This window comes from Lytechinus pictus, chromosome 3 (genome assembly GCF_037042905.1).
Source record: "Lytechinus pictus isolate F3 Inbred chromosome 3, Lp3.0, whole genome shotgun sequence".
NCBI classification, from domain to species: domain Eukaryota; kingdom Metazoa; phylum Echinodermata; class Echinoidea; order Temnopleuroida; family Toxopneustidae; genus Lytechinus; species Lytechinus pictus.
Window position 1 is genome coordinate 7273892 of NC_087247.1, and position 19645 is coordinate 7293536.

A 19645-nucleotide genomic window follows, 5' to 3' on the forward strand; every position below is an offset into this window, starting at 1 on the left:
ATGCTATCAATAGAAATTACCATGTACATTACATTATCAGCTTATATGCTATGCTTTATATATGTTGCCAAAGATACAACCCCATCCCCCCCCCCCCAAAAAAAAAAGTTATATAAAATATCTATGTATACATATATCCCCCATTTTGTTTCAGAATAATATTTATTTCACACAAAACTCTTGTTGTAGATTCAAGGCACAAACAAAATATTGTCATATTATGTAGAGTGGTTCTATTTGGGCTTAATAGCTGTGAAATAAGAGTTTTTCGCAACAAAGGCAACTAAAAAAAGCAAAAAAACATAGCAAGCTTAGTGCAACCAAATAATTGAACCAACAAGTGTCATGTGATATAAAAGTTATTTGATAATTTTCTAAATTTATAGATTCAAGGCACAAACAAAATATTCTCATATTATGTAGTGTGGCTCTATTCAGGATTAATAGCTGTGAAATAAGAGTTTTCACAACAAAGACAACTAAAAAAAAAAAAAACATAGCAAGCTTAGTGCAACCAAATAATTGAACCAACAAGTGTCATGTGATATAAAAGTTATTTGATAATTTTCTAAAATCTAATTACTACTTTACACCCTGTATTTTGGACTCCGGTTTGATTAAAAATGTGGTATAACTATGGATAGCCATTGTGACACAAATCTTGAGTACACGTTCAATTTATCAGCTCACTTGACGCTCAAATTATTTATACCTGTCTGGGAAGAAGAATTAAAATATTTGCTTCACCAGTAAAGCATGAGGAAAGAACACAGTAAACATTTTGACATTTTGGCATCCCATACTTTTAGTACAAAATCAGACCAGGCCTTAAAGTATAAGGGAATGAGGATTTCTGGATTGGTTAAATTCTGGTTTACAACAAAGTAATGTATGAGCTGCAATCTGCAGCCAGCAATGTTTCTTGTCAGATTTGACTTTTCATATTCCTTTTTATTGTAGTTTCTGTTGTTCAACTATAAATTAAAAATTCTTTGATATGATAAGCAAGTGCTCGATCTTTCCTCTTCCTATTTGCTCAGGATAATTACAATTGTACCGTAAATTTTTTGATCATGGAAAGTAGATTCTTACCCTGGTCCCCCCCCCCCTCCTTTGATGTAATATGCAAGTCCCCTTTTTTACCATTATTAACTTATTAAGACAATGCTCAGAATTTTCACTAAAATATTTGAAAAAAAAAGTGTTATGCATTTAACATGAAAATATGTTTATAACTTCTGAAGGTTTCCATGGCAAAGAAGAATAGTGGAGTAGGTTTCACGGTACACCATGTATCTTTCTTGGGCAAGTGTCGGTCCTGAAAAGGACCACCCAAGATTGGGTGGTCCTTTTCAGGACCAACAAAAATGTATACCTTTATCAGGGTAGGTTGCCAGTTGCCTGAAAGTGTGTTTGAATAATCAGAATTTTTCAAATATGTTGTGGAAAAAAAATTAGAACTATAAGGTGTCAGTGGTAGTTACAAAGTGTCAAGAATTTACCGTAATCGTATGTCATTTATGAAACCGGAGCGTTTTTTGATACCATATTTTGGGAGCGCATGATAAAAAAATCCCACCACCAAAATTTGGTGAGAATCGGTCCATGGGGGCCTGAGATATGACCTCATAAACACATTGACTTCAATGGGACTAATTACGTATTCATGAAGTCATATCTCCGGCCCCCATGGACCGATTCTCACCAAATTTTGGTAGTGGTTTTTTTTTTTTATATGGTATAAAAAGCTCTGAAATGCAAAAATTGAAAATAGATGACACCACACTTCGGTAATCTGTATACCAGTAATTTTTTTTGTGAAAGATTGATCAAAATTGATTTTTTTTGTTTGTTTACTTTTTGGAATAATGCAGGTATCATCAAGATCCACCAGTATGCCCAGTCCTGTGTGTACACTTAAGGTTGGTCAGACCACACAAAAGAGTCATGTGAGTACAAGAATCCTCAACACATCACAGTACAGTTTCTTCGGTATACCTGTAGAATTCATGTCATTTGTGCTAGCAATAACTGCTCCCATGGAAAATGTGCACATTATATGAAAGCCAGATATAAACCATAATCTTGAAATTAACCCTAACCCTGAACCCAATCCTCAAAGTATGTTAACCATAAACCCTATCAAAACTGTAACCGTAAATTTCTTGTCTTCTTAAAGTTGCTCTGGCAAATTGTCACGATTTTCATGAAGTATCCCAGTTTGCCCAAATTTGATGATTTTTATAATGGTAATCAACCTAGACCGCAAAATGCTGATAAACTAATACAATCCTTTACCCGTTAATGGTCTCAGTCAGTTGCTTAGATATTTACTATTGTGGCATGAAAAATGGGTATTCATGTATAACGTTACTTAAATCTCTCCAAAATAGGTGTTTAAAAATGTTTATCTCAAAATTTGTTTCTTCTCTACTGAAATCCGCTTAGGACAGTTTGGGAAAATGATGATGAAATCACTTACATATGCTTGGAATGATATGAGGCCATTGTGTTTGTATTACAAACTACAGGTTTTGTCAAATCATACCAGGGTTTAGGGTTTATGTTACATCCATTTTTATTTTTCCAACATAGAAACAATGATGTTGCAAAATTTGAACCCTCTGATATTAAAGTCATTTCTGATAACAATATCATAGTAAACATTATTTGAATGAATGGATTCACTTATATTTTGTTCATCAGGTTCAACAAAAAACAATGCGTCCTGTGTGGGAGGAGACCTATCATTTCTTGGTCATGAACCCCGCCATGCAGTCACTGGATGTAGAGGTGAGAGTATTTTTGGATACACCAGGGGGAAAAAATGCAGTGCATAAAAATGTACCGAAGGATGATATATTCGGATGCAAGTGGAGATGTCTCCAAAAAAGGGGCATTTTTCAGTCGACCTTGTATTTTAAAATTTTTTCCTGGTTTTAACATTTACTCAAAGCGGTACAGTACAGTACAGTCATTCCTTGACATGCTCGTGTGTAATAATGGCCACTGTGCATCATCATCATCGTTATTATCATCCTCATTATCATTGTCATCAGGGGGATCCAGGATTTTCCGAAAGGGGGGCACGTTTTCCCGTTGAAAAAAGCAAAAGAAAAAAAGGGTTTTCACCTAAAATTGAAGGTCATTTCGTCTGCAGAAAATTTGACAAGCAAAAAAAAAGGGTCCTCACTTTCAAAAGGGGAAGGCGCACACTTGGGTCAAAACGGTATATTTACATTGATTATTGCTCTCAAAGGGGGGGGCATGGGCCTTCTGTGCCCCCCCCCCCCTGGGCCCACCACTGATTGTCATTATATCAACATCACCACTACCTACCTACCTCATCATCATCATACTGACCATTATCATTTGACTATTATCATCATTACCATCATCTGTAATCAATGTTGTCAAAGAGCTGAAGATGTTAAATGCATTTGTCTCATGACCAGATGTAATTGGGATTCTTATAATTATTTTTTTGTATACCCTAAAACCAATTCATCTTTTGATGTGATATTGCAGGTCACAGACAGTAAGAAGGGAAACAAACTTGGTAATGTGAACATCCCTCTGAAACAGCTGTTGCTGAGCCAGCCAAACATGGTGATTGAAAGACCGTTCAAACTGAGTAGCTCGGGTCCTCAGAGCACCATTACACTCAAGATGTGTTTAAGGGTAAGTTAGTGACAGGATAGCTTGGCTTTCTAAAGAAAAAAAATCTCTTTAAAAATCCCTTTGAAGAGCTCACAATGAGCCAGCCGAGACATGGTGATTGAAAGACCATTCAAACTGAGTAACTCGGGTCCTCAGAGCAACATTACACTCAAGATGTGTTTAAGGGTAAGTTAGTGACAGGATAGCTTGGCTTTCTAAAGAAAAAAAATATCTTTAAAGAGCTCACAATGAGCCAGCCGAGACATGGTGATTGAAAGACCATTCAAACTGAATAACTCGGGTCCTCAGAGCAACATTACACTCAAGATGTGTTTAAGGGTAAGTTAGTGACAGGATAGCTTGGCTTTCTAAATCAATGCAAACTTTTATCTCTTTGAAGACCTTACACTTAAGGCCTGGTTCCACTGGCCGACAAACACAAAACATTTTCATAACGGATACAGCAGACAAGCAAAAGATTGGGGTGGCTCCATCCGTTTTCATCCGCTCCAGAACATGGGCAAACAATGAAATCACAGTGGACGGATGCTCAATGGGTATAGAGCGTATGGAACACGTATGCAAAGAGTACACAACGGATACATAATGTTTTCCAACGGATGGCAAGATTCTTTTCTATTTTACATCCTCTCTGCATCCGTAAGTGCAGTGGGACCAAGCCTTTAGCCAGCCTGACTAATTCTGGTCTATAGATAGTACACGGTACAGACAATTATATGATGTTTTTTTTATCATTAATGTTTTTTTTTTTTCGATTGTATGTGGTAAGAAGTTATTTGGTAATAAATATCCTTCCATTTCAGATCCACTTTGGTTCCCTTATGTTAATCTATGTCATTGACTGATAATGGCTGTATTATATTCATCATACAATTACTCATTGTTTAAAATCTTTTTGACAGGCTCTTGAAAAAGGTGTAGGAAGACAACAGGGTCCCTTTGAACCTATGTCTGCTTTGGTAAGTGTCAATGAAAATATTACAACCTGATCAAATATGATTTTTATCATTTTCCCGCTTTAGTCCAGTAACAATTTTGTTAAATTTGTATTTTAGGACCATAGTAAATTTCAAACAAGTGACAAATATTATACCTACCCATGGAAATGATTGTTTTAAGTTTTATTGTTATGAAAAAGCAAAATGATTTTATAATTATGCTCCCTTTTTATATAGGCCTACAGTTAAACATTGATTGGTCATTGATATAAAAAAATGCAAATTACTTTTTGTGCTCCCTGTAGGCAATATGCAGTCGAATTTACATGGTTAGTACTATAGAAATAACTTGATAATTATGCTCTCCTAAAGGTAATGTGCAATTTAAAAAAAATTGTTTGGTCAGTGTAAAAAAATTGTGTATGACTCACGTTACCCCCTATTTACCCCTTTAGGCTAAGAACCAGAAGCTTGACGACGATGAGGATGAGGCTGTATTCGATGAGAACCCAGATGCCTCAATGGAGAAATCCCTGGAGAAGTCATCGGATAACAAATCGGACCCCCCTGCAGCTGATGTGACCGTCAACGGCCCTGGTCTGGAGGAGGAGGGCGAGGGCGCTTCGACCAGTCAGAACATCTCCACGCCCCCTAATGGAACCTCCCCCGGGGTGGGAGATGGAGAGACCAGCGGGGTGGAGCTGAGGAAGAGAAACATCCAGCCATATGTTTATGAGTGAGTGAATTTACATTGGAGAGGAAGGGATATCATAACCACCTTACTTTGAATAACATTTTGTCTTTTAAAGTGGTCTTTATGAACAGAGTATTAAGGGTTAAAAAGACCTCTGACTATGAACACAATTTTGTCTTGTCCCCCTGAAATGGTCTTCATGAACAGGTTTCACCATAATTCTATTCAAACAGGGGGATGTTTCACAAAGATTTAAGTATGACTTAGAGTCGCACCTAAATGTCGAGTTGCATGCGGTATGAAAGGCATCACTGCATTGGTCAGATCATGCCAAGAGGACGGGCACTACTACGTATTGATCAATAAGATTGCGTGTTGCATATCATGTACGCGTCTTCATTTAAGTGCGATTCAAAGTCATACTTAAATCTTTGTGAAACGTCCCAGGATGCTATACCATATATTACAGAACCTACTTGGAATATGACTCACTGGATTGCATGCAAACTAAGAACTTGTCCACAAAGACCACCTATGTGTATTATGTTTTCTTGCGCCCTTTGATTAGTCTTTATGTACAGGTGTTTTCACCCTGGTACTATGCTCAACATATTGCAGAACTTATTTGGTTTGTGGTATTAATTCATATTCATATTTTAGGTTCAGAATATATTTTGACCATTCGCATTGAATAACTTAAATAAGCAACTCAAAACGATAGAGAGGTTTTCTCCATCTAAAGATTGACTACTTCAGGGACGGATTTTTTGTCAAACTGCTTCAAATTAGTTGTTGTCTGGTCGTGGTTGACCTGAATGTGAAATGTGGTTGTAGAGCCACAGAAAACGTTATTGATGTGCTCCGACATATGTGATATACCGTCTTATATGCATGTCAACTGGATGGGCATTTGCACGCTGATGGGTTGTTATACATTTTCTCAGAATTTTATTTTATGTTTATGATATTTTGCTGATGTATAATACTCTGTTTTGTTTTTACTTTATAGAAAAATGTCATATATTGTACATGCCTCAATTTGTATTGTCTGTATAAGTTTATTGTTCTGTTGAAATGAAATAAATTGAAAAAAAAATACAGCTCAGTGGATATACCTTGTATGCACTCCACTGCAATTTCACGAAGTAAGCACAATCAAGCAGTAGCATCAACAACAGTTGAAACTTGGGAACAGCGGAGGTTCATAAATTAGCCTGAAATCTTACCATATTTTTGGTTATTGCTTGCCAGTACGACTGTAATTTGAAACTTTAGGCAGATATTTTTTTTTTTCGAATAGTAATGAATAAGAAACTTTGTTCAGCATTGATATCCCATTTATTAGGATTTGTTTCACATTTCATGTTCTTGAGTTCAACGTAGAAATATAAATCAGTTTATTGTTGACCTGTAGTTCAGAATCTAACCCGTGAAGCTTTTACTTAAGTCGATCAGGTGAACCCAGGAGGGCAAGTGTTTGTCATCCAATATGGTGGCTTCACCGTCTAAACAGCGCCCCCGTTGGCAAGCTTAAAAAGGCCAAGGTTTCATCGTCACACGATCTACAAAATGCTAGCAACCAAATGTCGTGAGTAGGCTCAGGAAGGCAAAAGACATATTTTTTATAAGATACATCTGTTGTCCAGTAAAGTCATTTGATCCTTCCCGAACTAAAAATAATCTTCATATTTTGAATCACGATGGTTCACTGTTTCCCATAATTCATTGTGTAAACTTGACTACACTAAACACTGGTGCTGGTAGATATATGGTATGTGAAGCCACCATATTGTGATGAAAGGTCAAAAGGAACTCATTTATCAATTAACAGAGATCAAAATATTCTTAAAAGTACATTATATAAGGAAACTTGAGATTGATTGCAAATCATTGAGGAATCTTTTAATCAATTGTAAACAATACAATTGGTATGGTAGGTCTGCTTCTTGCTGCAGAAATATTCTTTGATTTGCTAAAAATTACAAATACCCTATCAATTTCCAAGTTTGCAATTGACAATCAAAATCAATTACAAATGAGTTTCTTGCAAAGTCCCCCAACTTCGAGCACAGTTGTAATTTATGTGCTCCTGTAGTTGTATATTGACCTTGGTTTTGACCTAATCTTTGATCTAGGAGTGGCGAAAATGGTCTCGAACCCCTTGAGAATGGAGAGTGAGTTTGAATGGTTCTAAAGATTCAAGGGGAAACATTTCCAGCTATATTCGGATGTTTAATATGGTGTATACATATTGTGGTGCGATTGGTGATGGTGGCATATGAGATGGAGTCTGGTCTTATTTGATGGATATTTGGGGTTGTACTGGAGGAATTCATGTTTATATGGTGGTTATAACATAATGTCAATAAAACATTCTGCTCACAGTGGTGTATAATCATTAATGTATATTCACCATTATAACATTCTGTGTTTAATCCCCCATTTTGTATAAATATATTTGTATAGTTATTTAATATTTTGTTAATGGTACTTATTAACCGTCACCAATATTATTATGGTTATTGAGTCACTAAATTTACAAGAAATATATTTGAATGTAAGTACAAAGTGGTCACAGAAGTATAGCCACAGCAGAAAGGAAAAGTATAATTAAGTTTTTCATTTCTTGTATGTTATTGATTCATTTGAATTATGATTTCTTTTTTAATTTCCTCTTTTGATTGTTCTTATTACTACTAGCATGATTTGTAGCAGTTTAATGCATGTTTTTCTTCTGAGAAGTGATTTTAAAAACTTGTTATGGAATATGAAATGTTAATTAACATGTTGTTATGACACTGGAATTCAATTCAATTTCATAATTCTGTCTTTGCATAATAATGTGAGCATGCAATTATATGTTCACTTAACCTCACCCTGCCCCACCCTGAAAGAATATCTGTATTATCTATTTACTGAAGGAAAAGATCCCACATACAGGGGCCATTTCCTGACCCTTTTTCAATAAAATTACATTCACAAAATTTAAGAATTCTGATTTAAACAATATCAGCAATAATCCAGTTTGTAATATGTAGACATACAATAGGAGCAGATAAAGGTAATTTTTATTCAAAAGTCTAAAATCTCTCATGAGGATATTCAGACATAGCAATACTTGATTAATGCAAACTGGATTCCACACCTTGAACTTCATAAATTATTTTTAAAAAGTGGGTAAATAGAAAAGCTTATTTACATATGCTTGTAGCTGAAATGTGTATCCATAATGAACAATGAGAGTCAATGGCCCGAATTCACAAAGGTGGTTTTGAAAACCATCGGTTGAACCCATGGTTTATACAGATTTCATGTATATATTGTATGAATTACGCTTATTTACCACGTATATTAAACAAATTTCCAATGCTGATGTGCGCTTTTGCCACAGCGCGCCAAATTGTCTCCAGTTGCCATGGTTAAGTATGCTATTTTATTTATGAGTCCACTGTTTTGAATTAATGAGTCCACTCTACAAACAGTGGACTCATGAATAAAATAGCATACTTAACCATGGCAACAGGCATCACTTTGGCGCGCTGTGGCAAAGCGCACATCAGCATTGGACATTTGTTTAATATATGCGGTATGTCATTTATACAGGAAATCTGCATAAACCATGGTTTCAACCGATGGTTTTCAAAACCACCTTTGTGAATTTGGGCCTATAAGTCTATTGCTAACTCATGGTATATTCCACAATATCCAGAAGGAGATATTTTTCAAAAGAGAAATAAGACAATTATGACATTTATTTATAACCTCTGTTACTCTGTACTTGCCTGCTATAAAAGCATAAGAAGCCTTCTTCATGTTTTAAAATAAAGTAAGATATGTGTACATTGGATGTCTTTTAGAACATGGTCTAACCATAAACTTATCAATTTGAGCAGTTGTTGTGTAACTCCTTATTTGAATACTATCTCATCACATATACAAACAATTTAATATGCCATACTGAAAAAGCCTTAGAAAAAAATAAAAAGGTTTTGTTCAAAATTAAATAAGAAATGTGAGAATATTGAACACTAAACGCTTTCATGCTTTTCAAACATTATGATAAGAGAATCTTCATTCGAATGTCTGATAAATCTTACTATGAATATTTTCTTAATATAAAAAATTGTAAATATTCTTTTGTTTAATTGTCAACTCTATAAAAATCTAATACATTCATTGTACACTTACAATTGTGTATTTTGTTTGCTGTTTGATTTTCAGTTCCAAGGCCCCATTCCCATATGGTCGTATTCAGATGACGATAAGATACAGTTCACCAAGGGGAAAGGTTATAGTGGTGATCCATAAGGCTTCGTAAGTAAATTTATATTCGTAACTCGTTACTGAGGTTTTCACATGAATTGCCAGTATGATGAAATGCTTGTTGAGTTGTCAAGAATTTTCGAAATTTTCATGAATCTCACATCTTTACCTTCTTCCTAATTCTCTTTAAGTTGCTTGACTTTTGGCTTGACATGAAGCTCTTACATAGGCATTGCATTGTATCTAAGTTTATATCAAAGGTATAAATAAGGTTTGTATGCAGGTCATTGAAAGCGAATTGAGCACCCAGTATCTTCACTATCATTATAATTGCCATTATTATCATAAGAATTTCATTATCATTGCGTTTCTAAACTTCTTTTAAAAATATGGAATTATATATTTATGCATGCTTGATAGCAATAATAGTTTTGTTTTCATGGCATACTGTTTCATTAAATTGGCGATCATTGAGGTGTGCAGTGTTTTTTGACTCTGCATGTATTTACATCAAGGAATAAATTTTCTGGTATCGCATCGCAATTTGCTCCACATTTTTTAAAGACTGCTACACATAAAGTCTTTTGTATAGCATATTTTTACATAGGACTGTACATTCCTTCGTTGAGAGCTTTTCTCTTATGACCAAAAATGCTATATAAATTTGTAAAGTAAAATAATTCCCTGAGGAATTCCCAGTATCACTCATGATCTTTATCCCCATGGCAGACAACTGACGATCCCAGACTCGGAAGACATGCCCGATTCTTACATCAGGGCGTACCTTCTACCAGATAAATCTAAAGGTGGTAAACAGAAGACCAAAGTCATCAAGGATACAAGGGATCCGGTGTTTGACCACACGTAAGTAACCTTGTCATATTCATTTCCTCCTCCTCCTTTTCCCCTCTTTCTCTTCCTTCTCCTTTCTCCCTACTTGATCCTCCTTCTCTCGCTGCTGTTTCTTTTTTTTTCTTCATCTTCTTCTTCTCCTTCTCTTCCTTTTTCATCATCCTACTCTTCCTCATTACTATTTTCCCTCTGTTTTTATCTTCTCCTTTTTATCTTTTCTTTTTTCTTCTTCTTTTCCCCTCTTTGTTCCTTATTTCTTTCTCTTCTCCTCCTCCCCTTCTTTCCTTTCTTCCTCCTTCATCTTCACTGTTTTCTAAAAGCCATTGTCACATGCTGCTTAAATCCTGTAATATCATTGGTTTGTTACATATCTTTTTAATTTCTAGCAGTCATTAATGATAGTCAATCTTTCATGAAAAATGGTATATTTTATTATATTTATATCAAAGTAATCATGATGGGTCATGGTAAAAATTTTCTTTTGAAACAGAAACCATAAATTCAACAACAAATGTTATCCGTTTTGGCAATAATTGAGGGAGAAAAGGATTGGAGCAAGGATGATGGAGAAGTTGATTGTAGGGTGACGTGGAGAAGAGTGGGGAGTGAACTGTATATGTAATGTGAATTGGTTTGTTAAAGTACGGATCACATTTGATGAGGCATTTAAAAAAAATTTGTGATTCAAAACTGAGAAAATCTTTATTTCTTTACCAGGTTTGAGTTTTCCTGCACATCGACTGAGTTGTCAGAGAGAGTTATTGATATCTGCGTCAAGAATTCAGGCTCTTTCCTTCATCTTAGTAACCCAACGATTGGCCAGGTAAGTTTTTTTTTTTTTTTATAATTTAAAGTCATTATGCCACACCCATGTGAAACAGCACCTAAGCTTGTGTAATTGTTCCTGGCTGATGTTTCCCACTAAAAATCGCTCTTAGATTCCTATTTGCGAGTGGTATAAAATGCATCACTGCTATGTACAGATCATGCTCTGCGAATTAGCGATATCACATCCTTGTCAATGGGATTGCATGTTGAATAATAATAATAATCCACTTTTAATTAGCGCTTTATACATAGGAACGAGCGCTTTACAGAAATATGATTAGCCCAGTCATTCGAACCTGGCATGCCCGCACATAATGTATGCACCTTCTCCACTCCCCGGGGAGCATTCCAACATATCATATGTGTGTGAACAAAACTTCTGAAACCAAACTTATGGTCTTCATAGACAAGTGGTCCCTCTTTACAGGTGGTTTGATTGCACTTTAGGATTACTGGGAAATGTTGCAGCCAGTTTCATTAAAGATATGTGTTTTTATTCTAACTTTGTCATGATAGGTGGATGTTGACCTTGCAACCTTAGACCTTAGCAAAGCCACAACAGAATGGTAAGTTGACAGAAGCAAACCGAAAATTCTATTTACCAAAAAATCAGAATCTTCATATTTCATCACTCGGAAAATGCTCATTAATATATAACTTCTCTGGAGGAGTAAATGGAGGAGTAAATATCTATCCACGTCCTTGGCTGGTATGAGATTAGAGCCTTTTTTTACATTTTTACAAGTATTTCACTTGGCTCAGAGTCCTAAAGTGCTTATGGCACTAGCCCAGCAACTGTTCTCTTGTATTACTATATAACCAAAGGGTCTTCATTTCTGTTTGATGTCGTTCGTTAATAGATGTACATTTCCTGTCCAAAATATAATACATAGTAAGCAATTGAATATGAGGCCTATATTGATCAGTGTAAGTAAGGCATGTTGTAAGGGGAAAATGTATATATTTTTTATAATCCTTTCTTTTTTTTCTGTTGAATTGCAGGTATAACCTAAAGAGGATTAGTCCCGACTCTGTATCTCGGCTCTCAATGAGCTTCACCTCGTGACCTCAACCCACCAACCAAGCTATAAAGACTACCTTGATACAAGGCTGAAATGATGCACAGAACACATCTATAGACTTCACATCTTAGACACCTTGTCAAAAGTCTCTGCCATGTTTTTTTATCGGAAATACCGCTATGAAAAGGAACGATGCGTCTTTTCGTAAGCGGCTTTCCCGTTTGTTTCCCATTGTTACTGTATTATGGAACGTGAAGACTGGTAAATGAAAACGCCACTTGCAGGATTCCTGCTATCTGGCTTTGATGATGCATGGATTAATCTTTGTTCACATATGGTGCAGGTAATGACAGTTATAAACAACATTTTATTTGTGCATGATTCATCATATCAGACACATCATTTCATACCATATGGAGTATCTCTTTTTGTTCACACACACTTACCCAACTCGGCAATATTTACCCTATTATGCTCGGGTAGAAAAGAGTTGGTCGGACTGAATAAATTGTTCCTAGGGTAGTGCCATACACATTTTGTCATTCAATATTGCATACTGATGATAAATTGAAATAATTATAATGATAATATAATTATAATAATTTTTTTGTATTTCACTGCATCATATGTGAACATCCCTCAATGAAAATATTCACAAAGATTGCAATATGGGATTCATTAACAGCATGAGTGTATTCATTCTTGTGTGTAAAAAAAAGATTAATTGCTTCACACTCGACTGAAAAGTTTGTACGATTGTGGCACTCTCCTTTCTCTTTGATACTTGCCTATTAAACAACTACCAGGTATATGGTTTTCACACAATGCACCACTTGTCTCATAAACGATTGGCTTGCTCATTCTAAGCATTTCCACAGTAAATCAATATTCCTAAGCATTCATATTTAATTGTATATGTAGATGTTTGACTTCCATGAAACACTGAAATGCTTTGAAAAGCAACATGTCAGTCAATGTTGTTGCATTGAATTTCTTCTATTCAACATGATCTTCTATTGTCCAAATTTGTTTCTGAGATTTTTGTACTGCAAATGTTGCCCAAACATGCCAGCAAGTTTCCATTTAAGAGTCTTTGGAGCTTTTGGAATGCAAGCGCTAGTGAAATGGCTGTGTGAATTTTCGATTCTATTTGTACATTTAAAAAAAAAATTGTGCTATTTGTTTTGTTGGGGTGCTCATTTTCATATTGCCAAACAAACACTTGTAATACATTTAACCTAGCAACTTATTTAATATTTACTTTATGCACAGTATAGAAAGGATATTCTACTGACTTGCATGCTTTTGATCTGCATTACTTCTGATAATATTATTGGTAATAATGACAATAATAATAATGATAATGATAAGAAATGATAATGAACATTAATAGTAAATAACAATGGGCAGTTACATACTACATAGCACTGCATATCTAGAAATGATCTAATCCCAAGCACACTATAATCTTCATTATGGAATAAAACTAATGTCAAGCTCAACACATAACATACTGAATACAAAATGAAATATATACATCTACTTAAAACTAAATCACACTTTAATATACAATATAAAATGGTTGTGTATAAGGGTTTAATGTTATGCCTGGGCACTATATTAATGAATTAATATACTCCATGGTCTTAGAAGTTACAGGGAGAACAGACTCGAGTTGGTTGTGTATGAATGACGATCTATACATTATATCTTAACGATTAGGCAATCCATTACAACGTGGATGGTGGATGATGATGCCCATATCTTGTGAAATCATGAGGATGTTTGTGGTTGTAGAATTGTGTGCTTTGTATACCCCTTCCTTTGTTCTGTGTTGTAAATTTATGATATGGTAGGGAATGAGTTGCTATAGAGAGTAAACAACGTGTGATGATGTTATGGTTTTATGTTTTGATATAAAACTGCAAACAAATCTTTGTACTGTAGTATATTAAGCACATATAGTGATACCACGTGATATAAAGAAAGTCAATGTACTTGTTTTTATCCGGAAAGGTATTTAACTGCTTTTGATAAGTTGATCGGGAGTTGCTACTAAAATAATATTTTATTATTTTGCCAGGTTCATAATAATTTCAGATTATAGGCATATGTGTTAGTTTAAAACTCCTTAAAATTGTATACTTGTATAATGTGAAGATAAAAAAAATTGTTGTTCTTCCACTGTAATGTATTAATATGTTTTAAAGATTTGTCATGTTATATACGTATTGTCAATGTCCCAAGTACGTCTGTTGTCCTCATGATGTTGATATATGTTTATCGTGTCATTTGGATTGGACCGTGATGGTGGATGGAAACAGTAAATGGTGGTGGAATACTAGGACTATTCATAAAGGAAACGGTGTTAAACCAAGATGATTCTTTTTCATTTTGCTTGAAATGAGAGAGTGGGCACTGCCGGTTTTGGAGTTTTTATATTTAGCCATGAAATATTGAATTGTCTAATTGCCATTTATGAGCTTTACCAGTACACAAGGACCATCCAGAAGTGATGGGTTAACGCGTCAAGGTAGACATAGGGAAGTTAGCTAGCCGCAGACTTTGAGGCAGGGTATACAGTCATGTAGTGAAAGCTAGATATATTATGTCAACTTATGTTATGATATATTTCTAGAGAGTTGATATGAAAATTGGCACCAGCGCTGTACAGTATATGAAATTTGCTTATTGAACGAAAAACATCAAATAACTCCTCCAACATCTATCTACATGTATTTCTGTTGTTTTTAGGGTGCCATCCCACTCATGGTTTTCAGATACACAGCAACATATTTGTGAATAATTTTTTTGATTTTTGAAATATTTCATCGAACTAGTGTACATTATGTATCATAACTTTGCTTTCAGATTTTCATTTTGTAATTTTGCTTTCAGATTTTCATTTTGTAAATGGATTCTTCCAGTTTGAAGTGAAATCAAGTCTTTTTTTCTATGGGTGTAACCTAATTTCTCTGTGATCTGTGTACATTTTTTTTATTTGATGTAGAATAAGATTACACATGTACATAATTAGTTTCTTGTATTTGCTTAAGAGCAGGTTAAGGGGTCCTAGCTTACCAATAAAATGGCTGAATTCAACTCTCATGTTGGTTTGCAATTGAACGTCTGAAATTCAATGAAAATTATATTTTGGTGTAAATCATAGATTTTTCAATTATTTCAATTACATTTGTCATTCATCAAGTTTTGAATGGATTTTGCAAGATGATGTATATTTTTTAATCTCCCTTTCCTGTGTATTCATGCTGCTAAAAGATGTTTTAAAAGTATTTCTGTTTCAGAAGAAATGTTCCTTGATGTTTAGAACTGACATGGTGCAGTGGTTCTGAATCTTGCCTTGTAATCAAAGGGTTGTGTGTTCGAATGCCGTCGCAGCTAGTATCCTTTGGCAAGGCGTCAGTGCACACTTTGTCACTTTCCACCCAGGTTTTGAATGGGTACCCGATCAGATGCGAAAGCCAGTGTAGTAATGCCTTGCAATTGAGTTTGGAAACTCTTGTTTGAATGGTCCCCAGGGAGTGGAGAAAGTGCATACCTTATGTGTGTGCAAGCAAGAATCACATGGTTGGTTTGCTTTGTCATAGATATATCAAAGACCCCTTGCTTAATTCTAATCAGTCGACCAGAAGACTTATGGCTTATAGTCTCCACCAAGGGATTTCAGATTCAGAATCAACGCCTTTAATACCTATATGACTTGCATTGACTTGCTTTTTCTCTCTTTTAACCCAAGGACGAGACAGTGAGCCACTGTATAGCGCATCATTTTTCATTTAAACAAAATTAAATCACGTACCAACAGACATGCCCAATGTCTTCTACGCAGATAATGCCTGATTAAACTTTATTGTGTTCTGATGGTTAAAGAAGTTTGAGAGATTCACCTATTCTTAAGTAAAAAGTCTTCCATCATTCTGTAACTGCTCATTGGCAGAAAAGTTATGTCCATGTATCATTGGTGATGGCCGCCTGTTTTTGTGAATCTGTTTTTTAAGAAAGGCATCAGAGGGTCTATTTCTTGATGTTTTATTTTCATTTTTAAGTCTATTATAATATTTTTCAAATGAAAATATTTTTTAAAGGAAAAAAAGGCTTTCTTTTCTACTTTCATCATATCGTATTCCCCATTCCATCAAACATATCAATTTCTGGTCGTGAAAATTGTCTTAGCTCCTATACCAAACTATATATCTAATGGTAATAACCTGTAAGTATTTCTATTTATCATTATGATTTTTTTCATTTGTCATTGTGTGATATTTCCGTCATATCAGATCTTTCTTTATGGAATAAAAACACATCTTTTATCAGGTAATCATTCTATTTTTAAAATGCGGTGTGTGCATCTTTCATTGCTCCAAAACATTTTTTTATAATATCTAATATTTTCTTCTTGTCCATTGGCCGTCTTTTTAGTGAATCTTGTTCTATATCTAGGGTTAGACTTGTCTTTCAAAGAAATGAATGCTTTGCCAATAACGTTAGTAATTAATCTTGAAATAAATTAATTGTTCTTCGTAAAAGTCATTGTCTTTGCACTTTTCTTTGTGATGAAATGAAAACATTGAAATTCTATTTGATTCCTGCCAAAGCAGAAATTATTAGAAAAAAAAAAAGTCAAATTCACTCCAGAAATGCTACACTTTGTATTGTTTTTTTAATGGTTAATTTTCTTGCCTTCAAAGAGTTCATGATTTTATTTTAAATGGATTGGTAATGCAGTTTGATTTCAAATTCTAACATAAAGGTGTTATTTTAATGCCATTCAATGATATGAATCACTTTCAAATAAGGTTGACTAAGTGACTTTCAAATATTGCACTGCATTAAGAAAATGAATTAAATATCACAAAATAACAAATTTTGATATAGTGAGATCCCTGTACAAGAATGCACAATACAAAAAAGTGACATTCATTGTATAGTTATTGAGAACCAGAATGATACTGCTTATGTAAAAGTCATATATATATATATATACTAGTTTGTATATTCACAAACTTTTTTTATCTGTGCAATGTATTCTGGGTAAATATAGATAAAGGAATAACCGTTGGATATAAATATGAAGTTTTTTATGATGTATTTTATTTTGGTCAAAAAAATTATAATGTTTATAGGAATTTTGAGACAACTTATCCCATATAACGCTATTTTATAATGGTTTGGAACTACTTGGCCTGTATCTTCGCAAATATGAATGTGTGTTTGTTATGACAAGTGTATTGTTTTAGACATTAGATTGTTCAATCTTTTTATTTGTGAAATGTAAAAGTGGTGAAAACTTTGGTTTCTTGTGAAATATTAAATTATGTTATTTGTGCACATCTCATTTCGATTTTACTGGGTTTTTTTTTTAGGAATGAGAAATACAGAGGGGATGAAAAAGAGATAAAGTGATAGAAAATAAGTGGATAAGAAGAAAGAGAAGAAATCATTATGTATGAAAAATGAGAGAGATATAGAGTATAGGGGAAGGCGGGGTAAGTTGAGCATAGGGGCAAGTTGAGCCACCACCCCCAGGCCAATAATGAATGAGTCAGATATTGTGGTGGTGTCATGTATTGATGACCCATTACATAACCCTCTACCCAACCACATTGTTTTCGACTTTGAAACAAAAAGTACTTTTTTAGAGGGAAAATACAAATTTCAGCCAAAAAAGTAAAAAAGATGAGTGCTTTTTACCCACACACGTCTTTAAATATAATAAAGAAATAAGAACAATATTGTTAGTCCAGGTATGGATCTTCATTCTTCTTGTTGCATAAGAAATGTGTGGATGTGAAAATATCGCATTAAGTTCGGACTGGGGTACTTTTAGCCAGCCAACATGGGGCAAGTTGAGCCATGGTAATTGTTATGGTAATGTATAATTGAAAAATAAAAAAACCTTGAAAAGCCATTGATATGCAGGCAGAAAGGTGCAAATTCCCATGACAGTTCTTCTGAAAAGACTTGAAATAAAAAATTGACATGCTGCTTCTTCCCGCATACATTTTGTACATAGTTTTTGTGGCTCAACTTAACCCAGAAGGTGGCACAACTTACCCCACATATGGGGCAAGTTGAGCCATTTGACATCGTTTTTTTCAAAGGTCACAATGAATTTCAGTGTGGGGGTAGAACGTTATATATAGGTGAAAAACATTTGCCAAGAATCAAATTTAAAGGCAAGGTACTTATTTCTACAATATTATTAGTCGTATAAATTCTAACATGCAAAAAGTGTCACAACTTACCCCGCCTTCCCCTACTGTATGTTTGTGGACAAGTGTCCTTAAGTAAAAAAAAAAAAAAAAAAAACTTATTTTTTCTAATACTTTCATAGATGGGGAAAATACAGTGTAAAGTGGAATAAGGAATACAAAGTAATAACAATTGTACGGTGCTTTATATTGATGAATTTAAACGCTTTGGTGGACATACTTAATTAATGAATACAATTAATCTATTAATGCAAAAGAATCACAGTAGTACTTAAAATGTATCAAGGCTAATTAAGGGAGGCTGCAAGAAGGATGACTTTCAGATACTTTGTTATAATAAACCAGGTATATACTCATTTTTAAGTCAGGTGAAAGAGCTATGAAAATTTATCATGGAACATTGAGGTTTAACTGATTTTGATCATAAGAGGTAGGAAGATGAGTTTTTAGGCTCATTGGTTAAGTGTTGGTTAAGGATTAGATGTGTTAGTATCATAACCAGGATAAACATAAAGAACAAAGTCCAATCAAGGGGCAAAAATCCAGCTATTTCCAAAAACAAAGATTCATAAAATAACCTCTTTTTTTCTTTTTATTTTCCTTTCCTTTTTTCTTTATTTGATTTTGATTCATATCTTTCATTATCTTTATATTTCTTAATTTTCCTTTCCAATTTCATTTTGTTTATTTATTTATTTGTTCATTTTCTTTCTGTCTTTTTCGCGGGGTGTATGATTTTTTTTACTCTGTGTGAGAGACCTGTAGTAATTTTTTTGCAAATTGTCATTCTTTTGAATCTATATGTTTATTTAGTATAATTTTCATTTCTTCTCAGGCTTCTTCTTCTCCTCCTCCTCTTCCTCTTTCATCCCTCTTCTCTTCCTCATTACTATTTTCCCTCTGTTTTTATAGTATAATTTTCACTTCTTCTTTTTCTTCTTCTTCTTCGTCTTCTTCTTCTCCTTCTCCTTCTCCTCCTCAGAGTCCTCCTTCTTCTTTGATCTTCTTCTTCTTAATTCTTCTTCTAATTCTTCTTCTTTTTTCTTCTCCCGCTCTTTGATCCCCAATTAAGAGAATTATGATACTTGCACCTCAGGGGTGGATTTGACATAGGTCCAATGAAGGGGACGGAAA

At 34.3% G+C, this 19645-nt stretch overlaps 1 protein-coding gene across 2 annotated transcripts in view; it reads left to right on the top strand.

Moving 5' to 3' along the window:
* LOC129255965 (extended synaptotagmin-2-like) overlaps positions 1–17634 on the top strand; it is a 55677-nt gene extending 38043 nt beyond the window's left edge. The window contains exons 15-25 of one of the 2 annotated variants that reach the window (XM_064096256.1): positions 1875–1949; positions 2707–2793; positions 3529–3681; positions 4584–4640; positions 5075–5355; positions 7449–7487; positions 9535–9627; positions 10306–10440; positions 11146–11251; positions 11773–11822; positions 12259–17634. In XM_064096256.1, the coding sequence (XP_063952326.1) occupies positions 1875–1949; positions 2707–2793; positions 3529–3681; positions 4584–4640; positions 5075–5355; positions 7449–7487; positions 9535–9627; positions 10306–10440; positions 11146–11251; positions 11773–11822; positions 12259–12322 (1140 nt within the window). In that variant the 3' untranslated portion in view covers positions 12323–17634. The remainder of the gene's footprint in view (positions 1–1874; positions 1950–2706; positions 2794–3528; positions 3682–4583; positions 4641–5074; positions 5356–7448; positions 7488–9534; positions 9628–10305; positions 10441–11145; positions 11252–11772; positions 11823–12258) is intronic. The other variant, XM_064096255.1, reaches the window with a different exon arrangement.
* Positions 17635–19645: the final 2011 nt, after the last annotated feature.